Here is a 26659-nt window from a genome sequence, read left to right as displayed (position 1 = left end):
TGTTTTTTTCCCGACATTTATTCATTTTGAGAGAGCAGGGGAGGGCCAGAGAGAGAGGGAGATACAGAATCTGAAGCAGGCTCCGGGCTCCAAGCTGTCATCGCGGAGCCCCACACGGGGCTTGAACTCACAACCCGCGAGATTGCGGCTCGAGTTGAATCGGACGCTTAACTGACTGATCCACCCAGGCGCTCCAGTTCTTTCTAGTTTAGGTGAACTTCACAGACATTGAAGTGAGCAGATCGTAGCCATACGTTTTGACCAGTGGGCAACCCAGCTATGAGGGCTCCATTGTGACCTAAAACGCTGCCATCTCCCCAGGAAGTTCCCTTGGGCCCCTTCTCAGTCATTCTCAGAGTGCCTAAATCGTGTGCGTGTGTGCGTGCATGTGCGCGGTCACCTAGTGCATGGCGCGAACTGAAAAACATGAGAGAAGAAAGCACTTTCTTCATCTCAGAATAATCGGGTCCGAAACCTTGGGCTTGAAACGCATCCGGACTGTTTGCTTCTTGAATCAGTCTTGTCAGATGGGAGTGCTAGGGAGCGTCTAACAGGTTCTGCATTTGGGATTACTGAAATTTAAAATGTCATTTTTTGTTTGTTTTTGTCTTTTAAAGAATCCTCGCAAGGCTCGGGTCACACGACGTTTCATCGTGGTGGAGGGGCTGTACATGAACACGGGAACTATTTGTCCTCTCCCGGAGCTGGTGAGCAGCCGCGGTCACTCCAGATTCTAGAACTCGGGCTGTCGGGCGGTGATGCGTCTTGTCCCTGAGCACTTGTGACGCCTCGCATCTGCACCGCTTTGCCTGACGGGTCTCAGGAGCACATTCAGGCCATACCAGGGAAGTACATTAACATTACGTGCCAGCCCGGTCTTTAAAGGGTAGTCAAGGGGCGCCTGGGTGGCGCAGTCGGTTAAGCGTCCGACTTCAGCCAGGTCACGATCTCGCGGTCCGTGAGTTCGAGCCCCGCGTCGGGCTCTGGGCTGATGGCTCGGAGCCTGGAGCCTGTTTCCGATTCTGTGTCTCCCTCTCTCTCTGCCCCTCCCCCGTTCATGCTCTGTCTCTCTCAGTCCCAAAAATAAATAAACGTTGAAAAAAAAAAAATTTAAAGGGTAGTCAAGACTCAGCTTTTTAAAACCAGCTTTATTGAGGTGTAATTGACATGCTGATGAAATCCATTCACTGTCAGTACAGTTTGGTAAGTTTTGGCAGATTTGTACACCCTCATCTCTGCCGCTGCAGTCAAGTTACAGAACGTTTCGATCTCTCCAGAAAGTTCACTCATGTGCCTTTGTAGTCAGTACCTCCAGCCCTGGCCCCAGACCACCGTCGATCTGCTCTCTGTGCCTGTAGTTTTGACTTTTGTGCAATTTCCTGTAAATGAAATCATATAGGATGTGTTTTGTAAAACTCTTGCTTTTTTTCTTTTTTTTTTTTTAAATGTTTATTTTTGAGAGAGAGACAGAGACAGCGCAAGCCGGGCAGGGGCAGAGAGAGACAGGGAGACAAAGAATCTGAAGCAGGCTCCAGGCTCTGAGCTGTTGGCACAGAGCCCGATGTGGGGCTCGAACTCACAACCCGTGAGATTATGACCATTTCTGGACTCTCAGGGTTGTTCCACTTGTCTGTATGTCTGTCCTTATGCTGGTACCACACTGTCTCAGTTACCGTAGCCTTATAGTAAATCTTGAAGTCAAGACACATGAGTTCTCCAATTTTGTTCTTTTGTAAGATTGTTATGGTTATTTGAGGTGCCTGGAGATTCCATTTGAAGTTTAGGGTCAACTTTTCCATTTCTATAAAAGACAAAACAAAACAAAACAAAACAGCCATTGAGATTTTGACAGATAATAGATATTTGATAGAGATTGGATTTTGATATTGAATCAGGATTATATTGAATCTGTAGATTGTATTGAATCTGTAGATTGCTGTGGAAAGTTTGTCCATCTTACTGATATTAAGTCTTCAAATCCATGAACACGGGAGTATTTCCATTTATTTAGATCCTCTTTAATTTTCTCTGGCAGTGTTTTGTGGTTTTCACTGTGCAGATCTTATATCTTTGTGGTTAAATTTATTCCTAAGTATTTTATTCTTTTTGATATTATTATAAATGGGATTTGGGGGGTGAGCGTTCACTGATAGTTTATAGAAATACAACTGATTTTGTGTTTTGATCTTATATCATGGAACTTTTACTGAACTTACTAGCTCAAATAGTATTTTTATGGGTCTTATTCTATATATAAACTCCTATAATCTGTGAATAGAGGTGGTTTTACTTCCTTTCCAATTTGGATGTCTTGTATTTCCTCTTCTTGCCTGTTGCTCTGGCTAGAACCTTCTGTACAGTGTAGACTGAGGTGAGAGGGGGAAGATTGTCAGGCTGTCACCACGGAGTAGGATATTAGCTATGGTTTTCCATAAATGCCCTTTATCAGTTGAGGAAGTTCCTTCCTAGTCCTGATTTGTTGAGTGTTTGTACCATGAGAGATTTGGATTTTGTGAGACGCTTTCTCTGAATCAGGTGATGAGTTGATCATGTGATCTTCCATCATCCTATTAGGATAGTTGATTTTCCCGTGTTGAACCACCCTTGAATTCAGCCATTGAAATTTGAGTCTGAGCCCATCAACTGAATGAGGGTTCAGAATAAGGATTTCATACCTTGTTTTTAAAGTGTTTTACTGTTTCTTGAGGAATTCTAGACACATTCTAAATATCAGCGAAAGAGATGTATTGGTTTTCCTTTCCTTGTTTTTGTGAGTGACAAAGACTGATAGAATAATATGGGGGAGATAGTATAGTATATAGTAATATAGAAGATACCAGAATTGCATATTTAGGGCTACGATAGTAAAGCAGTACTGATGGATAGATATACAGCCAAGCCTTGAAACAAAATATAAAGCATAAGGAACAGGTCAAGCATATATTAGCATTGAATATGTAAAGATTACAGGATTATGACTTTGGGATTCCTGTTTGGTTTCACCGACTTGTCTATTTGTGTACCGCTACTGGCATAATATTCTTAAATATGTTCTAAAACATGATTTTTTGTAAATGTTTGTTTATTTTTGAGAGAAAGAGAGCACAAGCAGGGGAGGGGCAGAGAGAGAGGGAGACACAAAATCTGAAGCTGGATCCAGGCCCTGAGCTGTCGCACAGAGCCTGATGAGAGCTCGAACTCACGAACCATGAAATCATGACCTGAGCCGAAGTCAGACGCTCAACTGACTGAGCCACCCAGGCGCCCCCGAAACATGATTTTTAGAAATTGTCTCATTCATACAATATCTCATACATACTAATGGATGGAAAACAGTGTTACAAAGGTATAATTCTCTCCAAATTAGCTTATTCATTGTTAATAAAAATCCATCTATATTTAGTGGTTGATAATCGCTGTATTTTAATTCAGTTGTGTAACTGATCACATTCATATCATTTAGGAGTACATCAGTTAAACATTTGGGGGAGACACCTGGGTGGCTCAGTCGGTCGAGTGTCCGACTTCAGCTCAGGTTGTGATGACCTCACAGTTCGTGAGTTCCAGCCCCACATGAGGCTCTCTGCTGTCAGCACAGAGCCCGCTTCAGATCCTCTGTCCCTCTCTCTCTCTGCCCCTTCCCCGCTCACACTATCTCTCTCTCAAAAAATAAATTAAAAACAAAAAATGGGGGAAAAAGCTGTACAAACATACATATGTTCAGCTTCCCAACATGTACATGAAAAAGTAACACGAAGTAATTAGAAGAACATTCAGAAAAGGATGCATCTAAACCTTTGAAGGGAAAGGGCTTACTTACAAGCCTGAAAGCAAAGAGGGAAAACAGATTGAAAGGCATATTAATGAAAACTTTTTCTGAATTAAGTAAACAGTGCCATGAATTCAAATTAAAGCATAAGGCCACTGAGGGAAGAATATGTACATTTCCTCAGGAGTTTTATGTATACTCAAACCAGTATTTAACACATACTGTCTACATTCATAAGGTCTTACAATTTTGTCTTTAAAAATTGGCCTTATACTGTGTATATTGTTGTTAAATTTAGAGCATCTAAAGTACAGTCTCTTGGGACGCCTAAGTGGCTCAGTCGGTTAAGCCTCAACTTCATTGCAGGTCTCGGCTCAGATCATGATCTCACTGTTCATGGGTTTGAGCCCCACGTCGGGCTCTGTGCTGACAGCTCAGAGTCTGGAGCCTGCTTCGGATTCTGTGTCTCCCTCTCTCTCTGCCCTTCCCCTGTTCATGTTGTGTGTGTGTGTGTGTGTGTGTGTGTGTCTCTCTCTCTCTCTCTCAAAAATAAACATTATAAAAAAAAAAACTTTTTAGTAAATAAAATACAATCTCTTCACCATCATGACACATTTGACCCTTGAACAATGCAGACCCCCATGCAGTTGAAAATCCACATACCTTTTGACTCCCCAAAAACTCAATACCCTACTATTGACTGGAAGCCTTACCCATAACGTAAACAGTTGATTAACACGTGTTTTGTGTGTCATACGTATTATACACCGTATCCTTAAGGTAATCTAGAAAAAAGAAAACATTAAGAAAATCGTAAGGAAGACGAAATACATTTACAGTGCTGGACTGTATCTATTGAAAACACTTCACATCTAAACAGACCCGCGCAAGGGCCAGCTGTAGTTCTGAGAAACGTGCGTACGTGGCCGTGTTCTGAGCTGTAGTTCTGAGAAACGTGCGTAAGCGGGCCACAGGTGTCGGGCTGCCGACCGCAGGACTGTGGCTCCTGGGGTAAGTGCCGTCCACTTGCTGCGAGCGTCTGGTCGTGGCACTGCCCCCAGTTGCTCAGTATATGTGTTCTCTGTTTAAAAACGCCTTTGTTTAATACATACTGTTGAGTCGTTCACGTTGAGCTCAGGGCCACTGGCGCTGTAACTCATGCCTGGACGAAGCTTCTCTAACACACGCGTTTCCTCCGTGAGACGCATCCCAGCCTTCTGGCGCTTCAGATCGCCACCCCGCACTTCAGCGCTGTGCTGGGCCGTCCTAACCGGAACCACCGGCCAAAAGCACAAGGTACAAAAAACCACAGCGATAAATAGACGCTGAAAAGGACACGTGTTTCCAGTGTGAGCGGAGGCAGGAGTCAGCCTCAGCAGGGGACAGGCAGGTCAGGTGACTCCGTGCATGCCGCTCCGCACTCTGCCTTGCGTGTTGATTCGGGGTTTCGGGTCGCGCCCAGCAAGCAGGCAGGTGCACAGCTACAGACCCACCAGTGTTGGGGACCAGATGTGCTTTTTCCCTCCTGGGTGTCACTGTTCTCCCCAGTATCTTCTTGATGGCGCTGGTCACCGGCACTTTAACGTTGCGTTCTGTTTGCCACTCAGGTGAAGTTAAAGTACAAATACAAAGCAAGAATCTTTCTGGAGGAAAGCCTTTCGTTTGGAGTCCTGGGAGAACATGGTCGAGGAGTCACTGAACATTTTGGAATCAGCGTAAGTGCCCCTTGCTCCTTTTCTGGGATGTGTCCTCATGCAGAAACCATGCGGTTCCGTCCTGCCGGCCACGTTCACGTACCACGGGCGCGAGGCGGTGCTCCCCGTCAGCGTGCAGGGTCGTGCCGCCCTGGGCTCTGTCCCTTCACTGAGCCCACAGGGGACCAGGTCCGCCAGACCAGGGCCTGTCGTCCCTCAGAGCCTGGAAACTCACGGCGGTGCCTCCTAGGATGCGGTCTGTGTAGCCTGTAGCGTTTGATCTTGGCTTTCCGTGTCTTTTCTCTAGAAACGGATAAACTTGCCTGCGTGTGTTTCTTAAAGTCAGTAAGACTTCCCTAACGTAGTCCCTTAGAAAATACGACGGGGGCAGTGAAAGGGTGTTCTCTCCGATATTTACAACTGTGTGTTCTCGGTGGGTTCTGCGTACGGGTGTCAGATGGCCGTGACTTCTCTACGGAGGGAGACACGGAGTCAGAAACACTGCCGGCAGACGCGCCACCCAGCCTCGGGTCCCAGAGAGCTGGAGGGAGTCGGTCACGTGTTCTCTTCAAATGAGCCCCACCTGCCCCAGTCTCGGCGGCTTGAGCCCCTGGAGCCTCGGGGAGGAGCAGCGTCTGCCCGCCCCCGGAGCCTGTCTTCACCGACCCCTGTGTGCTGGAGCTGAGGGGAGCTTTTCTGCAGATCCTGTGCATCAGAGCTTTCCGATCTCTGGCAAAACGTTGAACTAAAGAACACGAAGTCACCTTAGGTCATCTGCATCTCACGACCGATAACGGAGCAGAGCGAGTATGCCACTGAGTTAGAGCGACACATACTCCTTCCCCAGAGGCAGACTGGTGATTAAATGCACTGAGCAGAAGTGCAGAGTAGATGGACCTCAATCGGATCCTGATTCCGGCACATACTGCAGAAAACAAGCTTTGTGAGGCAGGTATTAGAACACTGAGAATTCGGCAATATTAAGAAATTTTTCATTTTTTAGGTGTGATAATGGTTTCGTGATTATGCTTTTGAAAGGGTCCATGTCCTTTAGAAACGCACACTGAGATATTTACAGATGAAACTCTTAAGAAGTTGGGGGATTTGCTCTAAAGAAATGCTGAGAGCAGGAGGAGGCTGTACATGGAAGACTGTCCCATGAGCTGGTAGTGACTGAATCTGGTGATGAGAGTTGTTTACTCTGTCCTCTCTACCTTTGTGTGTGTTTGACGTTTTTCATAATAAAAGGTTTTTTTAGAGAGTAAGAGCCAACAGGTTTCCTTGTTGGGTCTGTGGACCACTCAGAAGCCCCAGGTGGGATCGGGCCAGTCACCATCGTGGCATCAGTGAGTGGCTTTGAACGGCCGCTGTGTGCCTAGGTGCACCTTGGTGCCGGGGCTGGAGCGGGAGGACGGAGTCAGGGGAGCACCGAGTTGAGGAGACGGTGGCGACTCAGAAGGCCCCGTGGCACAGTGGGGTTTGTCCGTTGCCCGGTTCAGCGTGGCCAAAGAATCAGTTGCCATGATGTTTGGAAAAACTGCCCTTGCATTTTTGAAAAGGTGGACGTAGGGATAAAGTGTTCAAAACTCTGAGATTTGTTCGTATTTATCTCAGGTACCTTCTGGGGGCATGGCCAACTAGACCCTCGTTGAAGCACGGAAATGACTGATTTTGAACCTCAGAATATTTGTAGTACTAAGCAGCTTTGGGTTTCTTCTTTTAATTTCTTTCTGTCCTCCCACTGGGGGTAAATTGCCGAAGGGCCTCGTTAGAGGCACGCTTCGAAACCTTCCGTGCTTGTGACCATAGGTTTTGTAGGGCTTATCCTTCATCGGCACAGAGGCGGTTCATCTGAACCACGATGTTAACGTGACCAGTGCTGCGCTTCTGTCTGCAGGCTTGACGTCGGTCTTTACTTTTTCTTTAAATTGAGGAATAACTCCCACCGCCTTGCTTTTTTTGGCAGATCGATGATATTGACCTGATCAGTGCCAACATGGAGAATTCTCTCGCTTCTATCGGAGGTTTCTGCTGTGGCAGATCTTTTGTAATTGACCATCAGGTGGGTTCTTTTAAAAAAAAAAAAAAAAAGACAGTAGCTCCTGAAACTAATGCCCCCTGGTTGTGTTAGAAGTTATTCAGCTGTAACTTCCAGTCACACAGCTTCACTCTGACTTGGTTTGTCGCAATCTTTATTTAAAAGTCAATATGTCAGGGCGCCAGGGTGGCTCAATCGGTTAAGCATCTGACTTCAGCTCAGGTCATGATCTCACGGTCTGTGGGTTCGAGCCCCGCATCGGGCCCTGTGCTGACAGCTCGGAGCCTGGAGCCTGGTTTGGATTCTGTGTCTCCTCCTCTCTCTGCCCCTCCCCTGCTCACGCTCTCTCTGTCTCAAAAATAAAGATTAAAGAAACTTGTTTAATAAATAAGTAAGTAAGTAAGTAAATAAAAAGTCGATTTGTCTGAGAATGACTCGACATGTTTGTATTTGGAAAATACCTTCCTTAAAAAGGTCTCGGTTTTGTTACGCGTATCTTTTACATGTGCGTGGCTCCTCCCACTTTACCATTTGTACACACACCGTTAGCAGGTCGTGCAGATTTGGTGCCTTTAGGGTTTTTAGCACCCCCCCCCCAAAAAAAAAAATAAGTGTATTCATGTCTTTTCCTTGTTTGTTTCTTCTCAGCGACTCTCCGGCCAGGGGTACTGCTTTTCAGCCTCGCTGCCCCCGTTGTTGGCTGCCGCTGCGATCGAGGCTCTCAACATCATGGAGGAGAACCCAGGTACGGTCTTCTGCCCCCAGGACCCCGGGCCTCACGGCTCCCGTCAGCCGGGCTGCTGGCGCGCTTTCGGAGGCATTCGCCGGAGGGGCGTGTGCACCAGACATCGGTGCCTCCGGATGATGTTGCCTGGCGTTTGTGGGGAGAATCGCGGCCGGGATGTCGTCCAGCTCCGGGGATTCAGTGTGGGCTTCTCTCCCGGCCGGCGGGCTGGGCCGGCTCCCAGGCTGGGCGGATGGGCGGAGACGCCAGGAGGAGGGGTCAGCTCCGGGCCTGTTGTCATTCGAGAAGTTAGCTGAAGTGTGCTGCTGCGGGTGCCCCTGCACATAATTTATAGCTTACCCAGTTTTTCCTTCAGCCTTTGACTCGTTATTTGGTACTGAAGCCAAATCCGGTTCACTGACCGTTCAAGCTTCCTTATTAGGCCAGGTTGATTACATTTCAAATGTGGCCTTAGGTTGGGGTGGCACCTCCTCACAGAGCCTGAAACAAATGGAAAAGCAGGCCTTAACCCAGTATTTCTAAACTTAAGATTCTTTAACTCTCTAAATGTTTAACATTGGTTTTAATTCAGAGAATCAGGAAACGTGTTTCTGCGTGCACATCGATAGGCTTGGTTGTCAGAAGGCCCGGCACGAGTGCCTCTTGGTCACATGTTTTAGTTTTTTAATTTTCCGTGAGTGAGGTGAAAACGTCCAAGAAAAGATAGTAAACGGTGGTGTAGCGTCTTATCTTTTATCAAATCGTTAAGGGTCCAGAAATAAGTAATATATCTGTACCCTTTTATTCTTAGATTATTTACAGACTCCTGATGAGAACGAGAGCCCTCGTTCTGTTGCGGGAAACCTCCCCCAGCTTGCGCTCAGAGCGGGCGAGGAGGTGAGGGCAGCAGGCCGAGACCGGGCCGGGGCCTCCAGAGGCGCTCCTGTCTCTGGGCGGGTGGCCACATTTTAAGTTGATGAGCTTGAACACTAAACATCTTTAGAGATACGTTTAGATTAGTAATATCACATCTTCCAAATATATTTTTTTCACACAGGTATTTTTTCAGTGTTGAGGGAAAAGTGCAAACGAATCCATAAAGCTCTACAAGGGTAAGTTAACTATATTTTCAGTGAACTTAAAGTCTGTACCACGTTTAAACAACTAGTGAAAAATTTTGAATGCCACCTCTTTGGTTTTGAGTGTATTTAATAGGCTTGGATCAGTTTGACTCGCGGCTAAGAAATGAGGAACTCGGTTCTTTCAAATTTGTGGGCCTGAAACCAGAGCATCATTTTGTTGTTGTTTTATTTTATTACTTATAATTTGTCGAGAGAGAGCACGCGCAAGCAGGGGAGGGGCAGAGAGAAAGGGGAGAGAATCCCGAGCAGGCTCCACGCTTCGCTGCAGAGCCCAACGTGAGGTTTGATCTCACAGCCATGAGATCGTGACCTGGACCGAAATCGAGAGTCGGACACGAAACTGACTGAGCCACCCAGGTGCCCTGCTTTGTTGTTGCCTTAACGAACCGTGACTTTGTTTTTCTAAAAGGGATACAAGCTCGTTAATGCGATAGCAGTATATAAGGGACAGAGGTGAAGATAAGCACCAAACACGCTATCACCAGTAAGAACTCGGGTCAACATGGAGAATCTTTCCTCGTCTGTACACATAAATATCATTATATGCTGTGCCATTAGGTGACAGTGGGTGGGTTCATATCGTCCATACTTTTTAGAAAATTATTAAGTTTTATTTTAAGTGAAGAAAAACAAGTGAAATCGAAATGAACCCTATGAGTGTTGGCTTGTGTTTGTCTTAATGACACAAGAGTAGTTCTTTAAGGTTGCTCTGGCGTTAAGAAAAAATTCAGGTAGGTGACGCCTTCAGGCAGATTTCTGGTCTTACAGAAAATGATCTCAGTTGCCCAGGTGTTTCCTTTTGTCTTTCCCAAGGTGGAAACATGTCTTTTCAGTCATGAAAGTCCCACTTACTGCCAGATGTGGGAACTAGAAGCTTCTCTAAAAGGAAAGGACAGTGAATAAATGAGCAGATCGTGGCTGTTTCAGAGAAAGTAGGGGAGAAATAATTACCGCTCTGGGTGTGTCTGCACAATAATAACAGAAGTTCTTCTTGCATGATTTATGGTTGGGAGCCATTATTCGTGTTGCTTTATGAAATGTTAATGTGCCAACACGGCACACTGGAGCCACTGTAGATTCAGGAACACCAACCGAAGCGCCCTTCATTCTGTCCGGTGGTAGCAGTGTGCCCCTTTTGTAAGCCCAGCCCTCCTCCGCCCTCCCGTCTTCTCCTCCGAAGCCCCCAGATCCCTGTCTGCCCTGCGCCCGGTGTTGGCAGACAGCCCGGCCTCATGCTGTCACTCAGACCTCCACATCTTCCGTCACAGACGTGCACGCACACAGGCATCCAAACCCCTCCTCCCCGGTGTGACAACCGGGGCGGGGGCGGGGGGTGGGAGGCTTGCCTCCTGCAGTCATAGCTCTTCCTCCGTAAGGACTCAGCGCCTTCGGCCATCCCCTTTCTGCCGTCACCCGTTCCGAGCGATTTGATTAGCGTTCAAGCACACTCTGTCCTCTCTTCTCTTAACTGCCTCTTTCCCGTGACCCCACCTTCCCACCAGCTGGTAGCCAGTCTTCTCTGGCATTTGTGCTGTGTCCTCATGATCTGATCTCCAGCAGTCTTTCCAAGCTCTTATTTATTCTAGACGTTTGTATCATTCTGTGTGTGATGATGTACGTAGAGGTCCTATTGTCTGCAGTAATTATTCTCTCTTCCTCCAAATTCTTAAACATCTTAGTTCTTTTTTTCTTTCATCGCGTTGCTCTAGGTCGCTAGACATCTTCTGTAATAGTAGTAATAGACATTTTCTGTCATTTCCAACTTAAAAGTCTTTCTTCATTAAGTGTGAAACATCAGGGCCGCATGGGTAGCTCAGTTGGTTGTTTTAAAGTACGAAACGTTGTACTACGGGATTTTTTTGTAGGTGGTATTGATCAGATTATTCCTAGATTTGGAGACTTTTCAAAAAAAATCATAGACTTGTCTCATGCTGAATTTCACTGTTAGAATTGTCTCCTCTTAGACCGTGCTTGCATTCTGGAGTAAACCCCTATTTGATGATGTATTTTTCTGCACTGTGCTGCTACCTGGTTTATTGAGAAGCCTGTAGGACATAATACATTTAAGGAAAGGAGACCCAGATTACCGGTCTTGGTTGGTGGTCTGAAAGGCCAGTGAAGTTAGCTTCTCGCACCTCCCTTGATACTTCGCACATGGTCATTTAGGAAAGCTCACTGAGTCCTAAACATGTTGAAGGAATCCCGTGTACTAGAAAGTGCTTCTTGCGCTCATTATATTCTGAGGGAAAAGCAGATCTTTCTAAGGGAAGCTGGGTAATGAAGGCAATTTAAAATGTGTAGCTCAGTTTCCGACAGTCATATGCCACCGTTTGTAGTCAGTCTAGCAGGTGGGTCAAAAATCAAACTATTATTATCACAGGATAAACACGGACTGTAAATGAACCTGATGTGCGGGCCTCATGACGTCTGTAATAATGATTTGAAAACACGGGATTTCACGCCTAAAGAAATCTCTCTCCCTCCCTGAGAAGCTGCAGATGTCTGTGCTATTAATCCTAAAATGAAAATCATCATAATCCAAGTAAAACTTAACAGTAAACATGCAAATAAGAAAGGAACTTCGTAATCTGATCATACTTCCGGTGGTCAGGATGCAGCATCTTTAGTGTTAGAACTCATCTCTATCATTTATGAAAGACCAGATAAATGAGCAAGGAAACAAGATAAATGAGCAGTAAGTAGTCGTGAAGGAGGCAGAGTAATAGAAAATGAATGTGTAGACGCTTCCCGAAAGGAGCGATTTGGGAGGGAGGCCGCAGGAGGTGATCCTGGGGCCGGACCCGGCTTACTGGCCAGCAGTGGAAGTCAGAGCGAGGGGCAGATGAGGCGAGGGCGTGAGGGCCAGGCCTCGGGACCCAGCCGGTGTGTGAGGAGGGGCCGCCAGAGCTGGGGAGGCGGGGAGGCGGGAGCAGGGCCCGCAGGCCTCCCGGTGGAAGCCTGGGGATGACTCCTGTTTTCTGTGCTGTGTGAGCCAGTGACGTCCGCCAGGACAGGGAGCCTTCTTCCCGCCAACTCAGCGGGCCCTGCAGGGGCAGGGGCGTCTACACCAGGGAGCACCGCCCGTAGCACGGATCCCCGCTGTCTCTGTGGGATCGGAGCCCCGCCGTGTGACGCCTCCTGGGAAAACCAGAGGGTTCTGCTCCGCTCATGAATGCAGACTTCGTAGTTATTCTTCTGCGAGACACCGTTGCACCCGGAAGGGACTTACGCTGTGTGTTTCCTTTCAGCATTTCTGGGCTAAGAGTGGTGGGGGAGTCGTTTTCTCCCGCATTTCACCTGCAGCTACAAGAGAGCACTGGGTCTCGAGAAGAAGATGTTAAACTTCTTCAGGAGATTGTGAATCACGTAAGTGTGTAGTTCTACCCCGAGCCCAAGCAGCGTCTTCTGTGTCCCGTCTTAGGAAGGATCTCTCTGCCCCGGGACGCAGCCCTCTTGTGGAACCGTTCTGGTCCCCGGGCCTTCGGGGCACATCTGTGCTGACAGGCCGCACTGTATCTGCCCGGTCAGGTTCCGCTCGCGTTGAAGTTGTCGTGTTCTGCGCTCCATTGTATCGAATACACTTTCCTTGCGCTCTACATAATTAGCCTTCCAGAAAACCCGTTCGCACGGCATTTTCAAAGCCAGGCTTTCGTACCTGTGGGTGGGGATGGCATTATGAGTGCTGGTCACAGACAGCACTGGACAGGTGCCCCCCAACGCAGCTGAGACGGGAACTGGAAAGGAAGAAAGATCGCTTCTTCACCAGGCCTAGTTTGGAGGTTGATTTAAATATCTGTGTCTCCTGAAAGTGATTTTACTACTAATTGTAACTTCATTATTAACTAAGAAATGCCTCCCTGGGGAAGACCACCGGCCCCTTCCCTGGAGCCCTGCCTCCTCCGCACCCCCCACCCCCCGCATGCTGCTCGTGCTCACGCTCGGATGGGAGGGCCTGGGACCCCGTGAGCACCCGTGCTGGGACGGCCCTGCCTTTCCCCCGACTGCAGTGCGGCTAGCATGCGCCTGGGAATGGGGCAGGCTTCTCTCTGCCTTCTCGTCCTGCTTGTCCTGACGGTGCCTTCCAGGGGCTCTGCTCCGAGGTCACCGTGATGTCAGGATGATGGCTGTTGTCTGTCGTGTGCCCTTGGCTGACCGTGGCTGGGAGGTCGGGTCTCTCCGCGGTGGTGTGGCTAGTCGGTATGGAGAACAGGGCTGAGGCCGATCTCGGCTTCGTAGCCGCCCTCCCTCCTCCAGTGTGTGAAGTGCCATCAGGAAGGACAGGTCGGGGAGGGCTTCGTGCAGTTGGTGGCCTTCCGGAGTCCGTCAGCTTATAAAACGGAACCAGACCCAGAACGTGAGATCCCCGGCTCAGGGGATCTCAGGAACCGTGTGAGGTGATGAGCAGTCCGGCTGGCGCAGCGCCCCTTCCCCAGGGCCCAGGTGCCGCAGGGGCCCCCCCCAGGTGCGGCTCTGCGAACTCAACAAAGACAGACTCTCTTTCACGGGAACTGACCTCCTGCCGGCGCCTTTCACCCCGTCCGCGTTTTTACTGCGATGTCGCGTACGTGTGTACGGGCCGAACAGAAAGGACGGCATCCTCGAGGTTAGGGTTCTTAGAGACGTGCCATGACACGCTTCGTACATTAAACACAGGCTAAGTGGACGCCGCAGGGAGAGTCAGGTCAGTCACACCAGCTCCATGTGACGGCCCAGCCTGTGCTCTCAGCAGGGGTGCCCGCTGGTGTGATGGACGCAGCCCGGAGAGCCTGTCGGGGCCTCGAGCCCCCGCATGGATCCCCCCCGCCCCCGGCCTCCTCCGGCCCCCGCGGGACCGCTCTACACAGGCTTCACGCCGCAGGGCCGGGGCCGCACTCCTGCCACGGGAGCCCCCGTCTCTGTCCTCGAGACGTCACGGCCGTGGGGGCCTCCTTCTCCTGGAGTCAGAGACACTGCAGAGGGCAGGCGACGGAAGGGGGCCCCGTCCTCGGAACGGAGGAGAAGGCGACAGTCTGCACAGCTCACCGATGCCGGACCCCGTTTGAGGCCCCAGCCGGAGGACATCCCGGGGAGAGCTGAAGGAGAGCGGGCAGGGCTCGGGGGAGGGGCGCGAACACGGTCCAGAAGCTGCATTTGTGCAGAAACGCGGGGTCTTGCGGTGTCTTTGCGTCCCCACGCTAAGCTCCGCTCCACGCTCCGTGTTCCGTATCTGAGAGGGTATGGTTGTGGCGTTGAAACTCTCACTTAAGCTTTGCAGAACCCGGTTTCGCCAAGTTCTTGTTGAGTTGCCTGACGAGACACTGTTTTTACAAAGAGCGGTGGTTTAGGACGTTTCTTAGCCAGGCCTAGGATCAGAGCCGGTCCGGGTGTTCTCAGGCAGTTAACTTCTCTAAGTACACTGAGACGGAGCATCCGTATCCGTCTGGCCGCGCTGCCTGCTGCCGTTTCCCGTCTTTCTAGCAGAGGGAGACCCGCCCAGCAGCGGTCGGGACGGCCCCTCTTCAAGCAGACTCCCTCACTGCCCAGCCTGGGAGCAGCGGTTCCTTCCTTGAGGCCACCCCTGCTCTGATTGTTCTGTTTTTGGTTTTTTCCTTATTTTTCTTAATGCTCATTTACTTTTGAGAGAGAGAAACAGAGTGTGAGCGGGGGAGGGGCAGAGAGAGAGGGAGACACAGAATCGGAAGCAGCTCCAGGCTCTGAGCCGTCAGCACAGAGCCCAACATGGGGCTCGAACCCACGGACCGCGAGATCGTGACCTGAGCCGAAGCCAAGAGTTGGATGCTTAACCGACTGAGCCCCCCAGGCGCCCCTCTGACTGTTTGTAAATACGATTCGCATACCAGAAACTTCTCGCTTTTAGAAGATAGAGTTGAGGGGCCTTTAATGTACCACAAGGTTGTGCCCCTGCCTCAGCCCAAAGTATTTTCATCCCCCAAAAAGAAACCCTGATGAACCATTACTTCGATAGGATTTTTATCCTTAATTTTGATGGAGTATATTTTAACTTTGTAAGAATATCAACAAGTGGTTAATGTGTGGAGAAGCTGTGCAAAACGTGGGTGACACCAGACTCTGAAGCCTGGTAGCGCCTGGGCAGAGGTGCCCACGGCCGTCAGAGGAGTTGCTGGCACCTGAAGTGTAGGCTGTTGGGCTGTGAAACCGTCCTCCCGTTTACGACCAAGTTCAGCTCTGGTTAGTTTACGGGGCTTTGCTGGTACTGTTGCCCTTGTCCTGACTGTGCTTTGTTGAAAATGGAAACCCCCAGTCCTCTGTGGCTATTTAAACGTAAATGAAGGAAAAGGAAAAGTCCCATCTGTCCGTGGCACTGGCTGCGTCTCACTCACAGTGCTTGACGGCCACGCGGCGTGGGCCACTCACGGGGCCTCGCAGAGCGAACGCCCGGCAGGAGGTCTGGGCGGAGGCGCGGAAGGTGGTGGGGCCGCTGGGGGCACGTCTGTGGCGTTTCGCCTTCTCGCTGTTGTGACTGGGAAAATGAACTAACCTGCGGTTAAGGATGGCCTTGCAGAGTACCTCCCGTCGGGATGCCCGCCGTGCCTGCGGCCCGGCTCGCAAACGTGTCCCTTCTCTTCACGCAGTGCATGGACAGGAGCATCGCGTTAACTCAGGCACGCTACCTGGAGAAAGAGGAGAAGTGCCTCCCTCCGCCGAGGTGGGTGGACGTTCAAATGTGACGTGACTCTTGCTTTTGCTACTTGAAAAACTCTATAAAGCATATTCTGTCGTGAAAACGTCTGAAATGCTGCCACAGGATAAGGAAGTGTGTCCCTAAAATGTAGTTCATCCTCTTTCCTGTTCTTTTTTTTTTTTTTTTTTTTTAATTTTTTTTTCAACGTTTATTTATTTTTGGGACAGAGAGAGACAGAGCATGAACGGGCAAGGGGCAGAGAGAGAGGGAGACACAGAATCGGAAACAGGCTCCAGGCTCCGAGCCATCCGCCCAGAGCCTGACGCGGGGCTCGAACTCACGGACCGCGAGATCGTGACCTGGCTGAAGTCGGACGCTTAACCGACTGCGCCACCCAGGCTCCCCTCTTTCCTGTTCTTAAAGTAGCCATTTTCAGATTTTACCTGTAAAGCCCCCCCCAGGACTCACCGGACCCTCCCAGTTAACCTAAAGAGGTATCCGCGATCCCAGGACTGGACGGGGGCGGCCGAGGTTCTGATGAGCAGATGTGCGTCTGTCACACCTCGAAGGTGACGGGCTGTGCCAGCCACGTCCACCGGGAGGACCATCCTGAGGGAGGGGCACATCCGGCCGCTGGCTGGAACGCCATGGGGTGCATTTGGGAGTGCAGACACTCCCAGACCCCCCAGGGAAAAAGAAAGCAACAGTGGGGAAAATCTAGACAGGTTCAAGAAACCCTACGTGGGGGGAGGGCACCTTGACTCTTGATTTACAATCGGTGCTCTTCAGTAGCACTTAAAATATAGTCAAAGGAGGTAGACACCCAGAGCATGAAGTGTCAGGGTCACAGCATGAGGTCCGTGAGGTCACAGGGGGAGGGCACGATTCGTTCTGGCCTGGAAGGGACTCGGGCTTCCGAGGGCAGGTGATACTTAAGCCAAGCCCAGAAGATCGAGTGTGTCAGGCAGACTTGTCAACGCCAGCGTCCGGCGGGCTGTGCGGTGGTGTGGAGACCCTCAGGTGCATCTGGGGAGACAGAACACAGGCTTGAGGGAGACGGGAGAGACGCTGGAGAGCAAGGAAGGCCCAGGGAGGACCCGGGAGACTGGAGTCTGAGCCTGTGCCGACTTGGAGGGCCAGACCACGGGCAGCAGCCCTGAATGGCTTAACGAGCCTACCCCGTTCTAATTGCACCCAGGCAAGGTGCGGTCTTCTGTCTCAGGACAACAGGGTCCCTGCTTGCTTTGTTCCCTCAGCGCTCCCTGCCCAGCACAGTGCAGCTCAGTGCAAGTGCCCAGTGGACCGTCCGGATGTTTGCAAGGGGGGTGGGAGAGAAGAGGGAGGAGTGCCCAGGAGAGCTGATACTGTTTTGTGTTCAGTTTCCTGAAAACTTAAAAATGTCTGCCTTGCCTCCGAGTATTCTAGAACTTCCACACGACTCACGGAGTTGTAAATGTGAGCGTCAGCACGTAAACACTCCCTGATTTGAGAAACGTGAATTCCTGCCTTGGGCCCGGTGCTCCTCAGGCAGAGCTCCCGGCACCCAGAGCCCCCCACAAGGTTGCAGTCGGGCCTCAAGTGGCAGACTTCTGAAAATGGCCCGTCAGGGTTCGGGCTTGCGGGCGGAGGGTCCCTGCCACAGTCGCTCGGCTCTGCCATGCCGTGACAGGTGGCACAGCCTCCTTTGACGATTTTCTGTGTCCTTGTTTCTCAGCATCAGGGTCGTGGTCACAGTGGAACAGACAGACGAAGAACTGGAGAGAGCCGCACGCACAATCAAGGAGGTGGCCCAGGCCGTGCTGCTGTAGGCGGGTCCCAGGGCCAGGTGGGCAGTCGCCGTGCGGCACACGCAGGCCTCCCAGTTGCCGCCGAGCAACCTGGAAGAGGCCTGCGGGTACCTGGCAGGGTGGCCACCGACCGATCACGTGGGTGTGGACTCGGCGGACCGCCACGAGGAGGATGCTGGTTATTTAAACACACACACGTGCGCACACACACACACACACACACCTAAAAGCCCAGGAACTGGTTTTTTAAGAAGAAAACTAATGACAGCATATAACCGATATTTAAATTGTGCGGTTTAGTACTATTTAAATGTTTTATTATACTAGTATTTTATATTCTTTTGTTGTTGCCGTTTAAAAATGGAGCTTCAGTTTATCTTTTCTCCCTCTAATAGTAATTGTGCGAGCACTCCTAACGTTTCCTAGCAAAGCATCTCTGCAGCATTAAAGCTTAGAGGAGCACTTCACCGTCTAGGACACAAAACGTATCTGTGAGGATCTAATTCAACCACGTCTTACGCAGTCTCCATCCTGTGAAGCCCAGTGGTGGCTAATGTATAAGGAAGCACTCTTTGTGCTGTTGCGACCAACTTTTCATTATATTTGAATCCTAGAGTTTTTATATGCATTTCTAACAGCTTACCTTAGCATCCCTAACTGGAGAATGACTACTCATTTTATTTCCTAAGTGAGCAATAATTTAAATCAAATACTATTTTAGTTTAATATAATCGACCTTCACATTTATTGTGTGTTGACTTCTAATCTGTTTTAGGAGGAGGGTTACTGTGACGATCCCAGAATAGAAATCATGTCCTTGATATTTTAGAATATCTTGAATGTATTCCTTTTTTGTAGAGTGGGTTTGCCTAAGGACATATAACTACTGTCTTTTTCTAAGCGAAGGAAAATTATTTTTATTTTCAGCTTATGAATTCCAAATATCTAAAAATGTGAATGCACTAAAAATAAAATTTTTAAGCTGGACTTTAGCTATCTGTTTTTTCTTGTGCCATGTGCCACAAGGTAGTGTGTAAATATTACACTGTTGTTTCTTCTCTTAGTAAAGGTAAAGGAGTAAAATTGTTAAAAAAAAAAAAAAGTAATGCCATTTTTATAATATGTGTTCATATTAACAAATGGTTTGCAACATCTTTTTAAATAACATATTTTTTAATGTTTAGTTTCTATTTTGCTTGAGGTATTTCGTACATATGTGCCTTGTGATCGCTGCTGCTTTAAAGGATACAGTACTGTCTTTGGGGGATGTATCTTTTCGTTATATTTTTTAATGAAATAAACCTACATTCCTGACAATCAGTCTATATGCATGTGTAATGTGTTCAACAGAATAGCCTCTGGATTTTCACTTTTCCACATAGGTAGGGTAGTAGTCTTGGTGTCTGTGTTTAGAAAATATTAAGTACAGGGGCGCCTGGGTGGCTCAGTCGGTTAAGCTTCCAACTTTGGCTCAGGTCATGATCTCACGGTTCGAGAGTTTGAGCCCCACGTTGGGCCCTTTGCTGACAGCTCAGAGCCTGGAGCCTGCTTCAGATTCTGTGTCTCCCTCTCTCTCTGCCCCTCCCCTGCACGTGCTCTGTTTCTCTCTCAGAAATAAATAAAAACATTAAAAAAAAAAAAAAAAGAATATTAAGTACATTTCTTAGTGTCTTTCTTCAGTGTATGTTATCTGGAATTCCCTAGACTTCTATTGATGGGAGCCTAGGCCTCTATGACTACACGTATGCCAGAGCTGTGGGGTTTTTCTTTTAATAGAGAGAGAGGGAGAGTGCGAGCAGAGGGGAAGAGGAGCAGAGGGAGAGAGAGAGAATCTTAAGCAGGCTCCACGATCAGTATGGAGCCCGACGCAGGGCTCAGTCCCGTGATCCATTTTGACCTGAGCCAAAATCACTCAACTCTGGGCGCCACCCAGGTGCCCCAGAGCTATCATTTTTATTAGCAGATGATGATAGCAACTTTTCAGCTACTTTTAAAATATTTTGTAAATCAACATCCAGATGGTCATTGCTACTTTTTAAAAATGATAGAAGAGGGGCGCCTGGGTGGCTCAGTCGGTTAAGCGTCCAACTTTGGCTCAGGTCATGATCTCACGGTCCGTGAGTTCGAGCCCCGCGTCGGGCTCTGTGCTGACAGCTCAGAGCCTGGAGCCTGTTTTGGATTCTGTGTCTCCCTCTCTCTCTGACCCTCCCCCGTTCAAGCTCTGTCTCTCCCTGTCTCAAAAATAAATAAAATGTTAAAAAAATTAAAAATAAAAATGATAGAAGTGCCTGGGAAAGATGGTGAAAACAACACATGTTGTCTGACATCAGCCCTTGAAACACAGCAGCATTTTGAACAAAAACCCAAAACCAAAGTCTTTCTGTTAAAACTGTACAATAACCAGCATCCAGGTACATGCACCACAAAAGAAACATATGCTAGGAACAGTAAACTTGCATAAAACTGAGGCAGAATGCTGAGAGAAAACTCCCCTCAAACCTGAAGCAGGGCACATATTTCTCCCAAGAAACCACAAGAGGGCTCTGGAACGCTCCATCGGCGGCTGGGGTGGGCAGCACGGAAACCATTTGGGGACCTTGTTCACTCGGCATCGTCACCCACAGGAGAGGAAGTACCCAAACAACTCCTCCCTTTGTGTTACCTACAGCTGGGTTCCAACTCAGGAAATGTGGGGCTCTGAGCAAGCTGGGACAGAAACGAGAGCGGTATTTCCAATCTAGAACTGCACCATCGGGACTGTATGCTTTTGTTTTATGTACCACTAGAACGGCTCTGTAGTATGCCAGTTGTAAGATGCATTTCAGTAACAAGTATCGTCACATGGGTGGAAAAGGTGCATCTTAAAATCTGCAGGATAAGTCAATGATCTGCTGATGTGCGGGCTTGATGCCCTCTTTCCTTGTGGATGTAAAACCTTTGTGTCCCAGAACACAGTGTGTGAGGACGATTATGGCCACCTAGTCTTCCATTATCTCCACCCTTCCAAAACATTGTCCGTATGAGGACATCAAACAAAACCACCCACTACCCACACCCACAGTACGGATTATGCTGTAGAGAATACGTAAACTTTATTTTCCTATCTAGTGCCTAGTAGAGAGGAAAACGGGGTAGGCGGCTAAATGATGACGGAACACACGTAAAGCAAAAAGTCGTCTTCCAGAAGCAACATGCAAAAGAAAAAAGGGGAGCAGCCTTTTCAAGAGATTCAAGGGAAAAAGAAATGTGAATCAAATATCCAGAAAAGCGGTCTTTCAAGTAAGAAGTTGGTAGAAAAACAATTTAAAATAAGAGCTCGGTACTATGTTCATAAGCCCTTCTGAGGAATCTGCTAGGGGGAAGCTCCATCAAATCAAGAAGTCGCTGGGGAAATGAGAAGAATTAAGATAGTAAACTAAGAACTATTCAACACAGAAGAAAGCAGTAAAGGACAGAGGTGCAAAAATAAATAGCAAAAACCCAACCGTATAGAGAATTACGTTCAAAGGTGAATGGACAAAACATTTCATTCAAAAGGCTGAGGTTAGCAGGCAGACTAAATTTTTTTTAAAAAACCTGTGCTGTCTTTAAGAAACTTCACATTCAAAGACACAAGTAAAGATGAAAAGTATGCCATGCAAACAAGCGTGAAAGAGCTGGAGTGACCTGTATCAGTATCAGAAAGAACTTTCAAGAACTATCACTACAGACAAACAGAGACGTTTCGGAATGATAACAGTGTCACTACATAGTGAAACCCCAACAATTATAAGTGTATATATGCTCCTAAACACAGAGTCCTAAAATACATGAAGCAAAACTGACATAATTGAGAAAGAATAATTTATCAGTCATAGTCGGAGATTTGAAAAATCCCACCCTAAATAACTGAGAACAAGAAGGAAAATCGTATGTAAAGAAGTCCTGAACAGTACGGTCAACTGACTGGAGCAGACCTATTTACGTTTGTAGAACATCCTACTCAGAAATTCCAGAATACATAGTCTTTTCAACTGCACGTGAAATAGTCTTCAGGGCAAATCACATGCTGGGCCATAAAACCAGGCTCAATAAATTTAAAAAGATTGAAATCATAAAACGTATGTTCTCTGTCCACAACACAATTAAATCAGATCTGCAATAGAAAACCGGAAGAAGGGCGCCTGGGTGGCTCGGTCGGTTAAGTGTCCGACTTCGGCTCAGGTCATGACCTCACGGCCCATGAGTTTGAGCCCCGCGTCGGGCTCTGTGCTGACCGCTCAGAGCCTGGAGCCTGTTTCCGATTCTGTGTCTCCCTCTCTCTCTGCCCCTCCCCTGCTCATGCTCTGTCTCTCTCTGTCTCAAAAATAAACGTTAAAAAAAATTTTTTTTTAAAAGAAAGAAAACCAGAAGAACCCCCAATATCTAAATAAGTCATGGATCAAAGGAAAATCACAAAGGAAGCTTCTTAAATGTTCTGAACTGAATAAATATAACAGCAAAATTTATGTGACACAGCTAAAGCAGTGGTTAGAAGGAAATTTGTAGCTTTAAACTCCTGGATTAGAAAAGAAGAAAGGTTTCCAATTAATAACTTCAATTTCCACCTTGGGAAAGTGGGAAAAGGAGAGCAAACTGAGCCTAAGGAAAGAAAGAAAGAAGAAATCAATGAATAGAAAACAGAAAAATAGAGAAAATTAATGAAACGATTGGCAAGTACTTGTTGGACTGGCCAAGAGAGTAACAGAAGACCCAAGTTACCAAAATCAGAACTTAGAGGGGCAACATCACTACCATTCCTACAGAAATCAGGAAGATTGTAAGAGAATATTACAGGCTTATGCCAACAAAGTAGACAACTTGAATGACATGAACAAATTCCAAGAAAGACACAAATTATCAAAACAAACTCTATTCAGAAGTAGAAAATCTGAATAGAAATGTAACATTGCATTAGTATTTTCAGATCTTCCCACAAAAATGTCCAGATCCAGTAAATTCTATCAAACATTTAAAGAACAACTAATACCAATCAGTCACAAATTTCTTTCAGAAAGAAAGCAGGTGAGAGCACCTCTCAGTTCATCCTGTTTGGTACCTATGCTACTAAAGCCAGACAAATTACACGAAGAGAAAACTACATATAATTCTCATGAACATGGACAGAAAAAGTCCTAAATTATATTTAACGATTTTCCTGGAGAATCTAGCCTGTGCAATAAGGGGGTAAAACATCAAATTGGAAAAAAAAAAAATTTATTTGCAAATGACACTCTGTAGGAAATTCTAAGACATCCATTAAAAAACTAGCATTTAATTGTGTTTAGCAAGCTCAGAAGATACCAGGTCAATATATATATAAATGAATTGTATTTCTGTATATTAGCAACGATCTGATAGGAAACTAAGGAAACAATTCCATGAATAATAGCATTAAAATGAATAAAATAATAAATTTAACAAAAGCATAAGATTTTACACTGAGAAGTGTAAAAACTATGAAATATCGCTATAAGAAATTGAAGAAGGTTTAAATAATTGGAGAGACAGTCCATGTTCATAAATTGGAAGAGTCCCCAAACTGATTTATAGATTCAGTGCAGTCCTTATCAAAATTCCAGCAGACTTTTATGCAGAAATCAAGAAATTAAAATTTATGTAAAAACAGACCTATAGTAGGCAAAACAATTAAAAAGAAGAACAAAGTTGAAGGGTTTACACTACCTGCTATTAAAACTTACTATGATACTACAGTTAACAAGACGTATGGTACTGATACAAGGATATATCAATGGAACACCACTGAGAGTTCAGAAGTAAACCCTTATATTTATGGTGAATTGATTTTCAACAAAGTGCCAAAGTCCTAATCCAACAGGAAAAGGATAGTCTTTTCAACAAATGTTCCTGAGAGAATTGGATATTGTAGTAGATTGCATAATAGCCACCCAAAGAATCAAGTCCTAATTCTTGGAACTTGGAAATGCTACCTTATCTGGAAGAAGAGATCTGTGCAGCTGTTTTAAGCTGAGATTACCGTGAATTATAATGGTGGGCCCTAAAAGCCATCACAAGTGTCCTAAGAGGCGAAAGGAGATGACTACTCTTGAGGAGAGGGCCATGTGAAGACAGGCAGAGGTTGCTGTGAGTAGTGATTTAACAGATTTTCTCCTTTCTCCCAGAAGTTTTATGGCTTAGCCACATATTTAGGCGTCTGGTCTATTATGAGTTGATTTTCATTTTTATACAGCATTTTCTGTCCTGGTGACTCCTGAGTGAGACATTTCCTTTAACTTTTTGAAAGATGTGGCTGAGGCTATTTTTCATTAGTTCCTTTTCTTTTAAAATTTAAAAATATCAACAAAATGAAGCATGCACATGGTTAGAAGATCAAATTGTAGTGAAAAATGTCCACCCCAACTGTCCCCACGCTCAGCCACGTTCTCAAGAAGCAACCACTTTTTAAAATGTTCCCCCTTTGTTCTTCTGGAATAAAACGTGTCTAAATAATATCATGCCCCTATGTCCTCATTTATCAACCTGAAACTGCAATTAGGATCTCCTATTTTGAAAATATTTCGTATATATATTTCGCATATATATTTCGTATATTTCGTATATATATTTCGTATGTTCCGTATATATATTTCCCTGTTTTTCTATTTGAATTACCCACTTTCCCTGGGTTATTTTTCTAGGCGTTCCTGGTTTATGCTCAGCAATAACCCCATATAGTTTCATGCACCTGCATTGTTAATATCTGCTATCCGTATCTTAGCTCTCGTTGAACAGAGCCTGAATTTTGATGTAATGAGAGCCATTGTTTTTGTTTGTTTGTTTTTTAATGGTTTGTGCTTTTGTTTGAGGACTTTTCAGCACTCTGGGCTCTCTATTGATTTCCGGTCTCTTTCACTTTTAAGTCTTTAATCTATGTAGAGTCTGCCCCCGTGTCTGAGATTAGGTAGAGATGCAATTTATCTTTCTTCTTCTGTATTCTGTAGTCCCATGTCATTCTCTAAGCAATCTGTTGTTTCCTCATTAATTCATTCATTAATTTTTTAAAAATACTCACTTTGAGAGAGAGAAAGGGAGCAGGGGAGAGGGAGAGAGAGAGAGAGAGAGAGAGAGAGAGAGAATCCCAAGCATTCTCTGTGCTGTCAGGCGCAGAGCCCTATGCAGGGTTCGAATGCACGAACTGTGCGATCATGACCTGAGTGAGCTGAAGCCAAGAGTCGCACACTTAACCGACTGAGCCACCCAGGTGCCTCCCCCCCATTAATTTATTTTTATACTTTATCTTCTATTAAGTCTCATACAAACATGCCGGTCAGTCTCCAATTTGTCATTTTCCCTTGTCTGTCCTTCTGCCCTTGTGTTGGTTTCGGTATGGCTTTATTAAAACACCCTTGGGGCGCCTGGGTGGCTCAGTCGGTTGAGCATCCGACTTCAGCTCAGGTCATGATTTCACACTCCATGAGTTCGAGCCCCGCGTCGGGTTCCGTGCTGACAGCTCGGAGCCTGGAGCCTGTTTCAGATTCTGTGTCTCCCTCTCTCTCTGCCCCTCCCCGGCTCATGCTCTGTCTCTGTCTCAAAAATAAATAAAAAAACATTTTAAAAAAATAAAAAATAAATAAAACACCCCTCACCACATCCCACTATCTGGCAGGACACACCCTCCCTTTGTTTTCTCTAAAATTGACTTCACTATTCATAGATCTGTCTCCGTATGTATTTTTCAATTACTTCCTTGAGTTCCTTTAAAGGAAATCCAGCTGGAATTTCAACTGATACTGCATTTCATTCATAGATTAAACTAAAAAGAATCAACCATCTTATAATATCAAATGTTCCTATTTAAGAACATGGGATGTCTTTGTATTTAGTGAGATCTTCAGTCTCCTTTATTAGCGTTTTTGTTTCCACATAGAAGGATTTTGGATTCTTGGGTAATTCCTAGTATTTCATAGTTGTAGTCATTGTAATTTGCGTCTTTTATTATATTTAATAGTTGGTTATTGCTGGCAGAGGAAAAGACCATTGATTTTTTTTCCTTTTTTCCCCAAGTTTTTCTTTAAATTCCAGTTAGTTAACATGCACTGTAATACTAGTTTCAAGTGTAGAATTTAGTGATTCAACACTTTCATACAACACCCAGAGCTCATTACAAGGGCCATCCTTAATAAAAATATGTGGAGCGCCTAGGTGGCTCAGTTGGTTGAGCATCCGACTTCAGCTCAGGTCATGATCTCACTGTCCATGAGTTCGAGCCCCCATCGGGCTCTGGGCTGACAGCTCGGAGCCTGGAGCCTGCTTCGGATTCTGTGTCTCCCCCTCTCTCTGCCCCTCCCCACCTCATGCTCTGTCTCTGTCTCTGTCAAAAATAAATAAACATTAAAAAATTTTTTTAACAATATGATATACTTCACAAATTTTCATGTCATATCCTTGCACAGGGGTGATGCTAATCTTCTGTGTATCATTTCAACTTTAGTGTATGGTCTGGAAAACTTGCTGAAGTCCTGTATGTGTTCTAATAGTTGCCCCTTGAACAACATGGGTTTGAACTACGTGGGTCCACTTGTATGTAGATTTTTTTCTTATGATTTTCCTAATAACATTTTCTCTAGCTTACTTTATGATCAAAATGCAGTGTATGATACCCATAATATACAAAATATGTGTTCATCAACTACGTTATCAATAAGGTTTCTGGTCAGTGGTAAGCTATTAGTAGTTAAATTTCTGGGGAGTCCAAAGTTGTATGGGGATTTTGTACTATGTGGGTGTCAGTGTCTCTAACCCTCATGTTGTTCAAGAGTCAACTGTAGTTTGGGTGGCTCAGTCGGTTAAGCATCTGACTTTGGCTCAGGTCATGATCTCACG

The 26659-nt window shown here is 46.6% G+C and overlaps 1 protein-coding gene and 1 non-coding gene across 2 annotated transcripts in view; one reads left to right on the top strand and one right to left on the bottom strand.

Annotated features, from left to right (window-relative positions):
* The window catches only part of SPTLC1 (serine palmitoyltransferase long chain base subunit 1), a 53039-nt gene extending 33922 nt beyond the window's left edge, over window positions 1-19117 (top strand). The window contains exons 8-15 of the mRNA XM_030292983.2: window positions 618-707; window positions 5377-5484; window positions 7430-7525; window positions 8150-8246; window positions 9283-9337; window positions 12616-12733; window positions 15961-16034; window positions 17725-19117. Of these exons, the coding sequence (XP_030148843.1) occupies window positions 618-707; window positions 5377-5484; window positions 7430-7525; window positions 8150-8246; window positions 9283-9337; window positions 12616-12733; window positions 15961-16034; window positions 17725-17818 (732 nt within the window). The 3' untranslated portion in view covers window positions 17819-19117. The remainder of the gene's footprint in view (window positions 1-617; window positions 708-5376; window positions 5485-7429; window positions 7526-8149; window positions 8247-9282; window positions 9338-12615; window positions 12734-15960; window positions 16035-17724) is intronic.
* Window positions 19118-26182: 7065 nt separating this feature from the next.
* Window positions 26183-26285, bottom strand: LOC115500169. The gene has a single exon (XR_003964420.1). It is a non-coding gene; the product is annotated as a U6 spliceosomal RNA (small nuclear RNA).
* Window positions 26286-26659: the final 374 nt, after the last annotated feature.

This window comes from Lynx canadensis, chromosome D4 (assembly GCF_007474595.2).
Source record: "Lynx canadensis isolate LIC74 chromosome D4, mLynCan4.pri.v2, whole genome shotgun sequence".
In the NCBI taxonomy this organism is placed as follows: Eukaryota; Metazoa; Chordata; class Mammalia; order Carnivora; family Felidae; genus Lynx; species Lynx canadensis.
The sequence above is the reverse complement of the archived record's forward strand: the minus strand, read 5'-3'. Positions and strand labels throughout refer to the sequence as shown.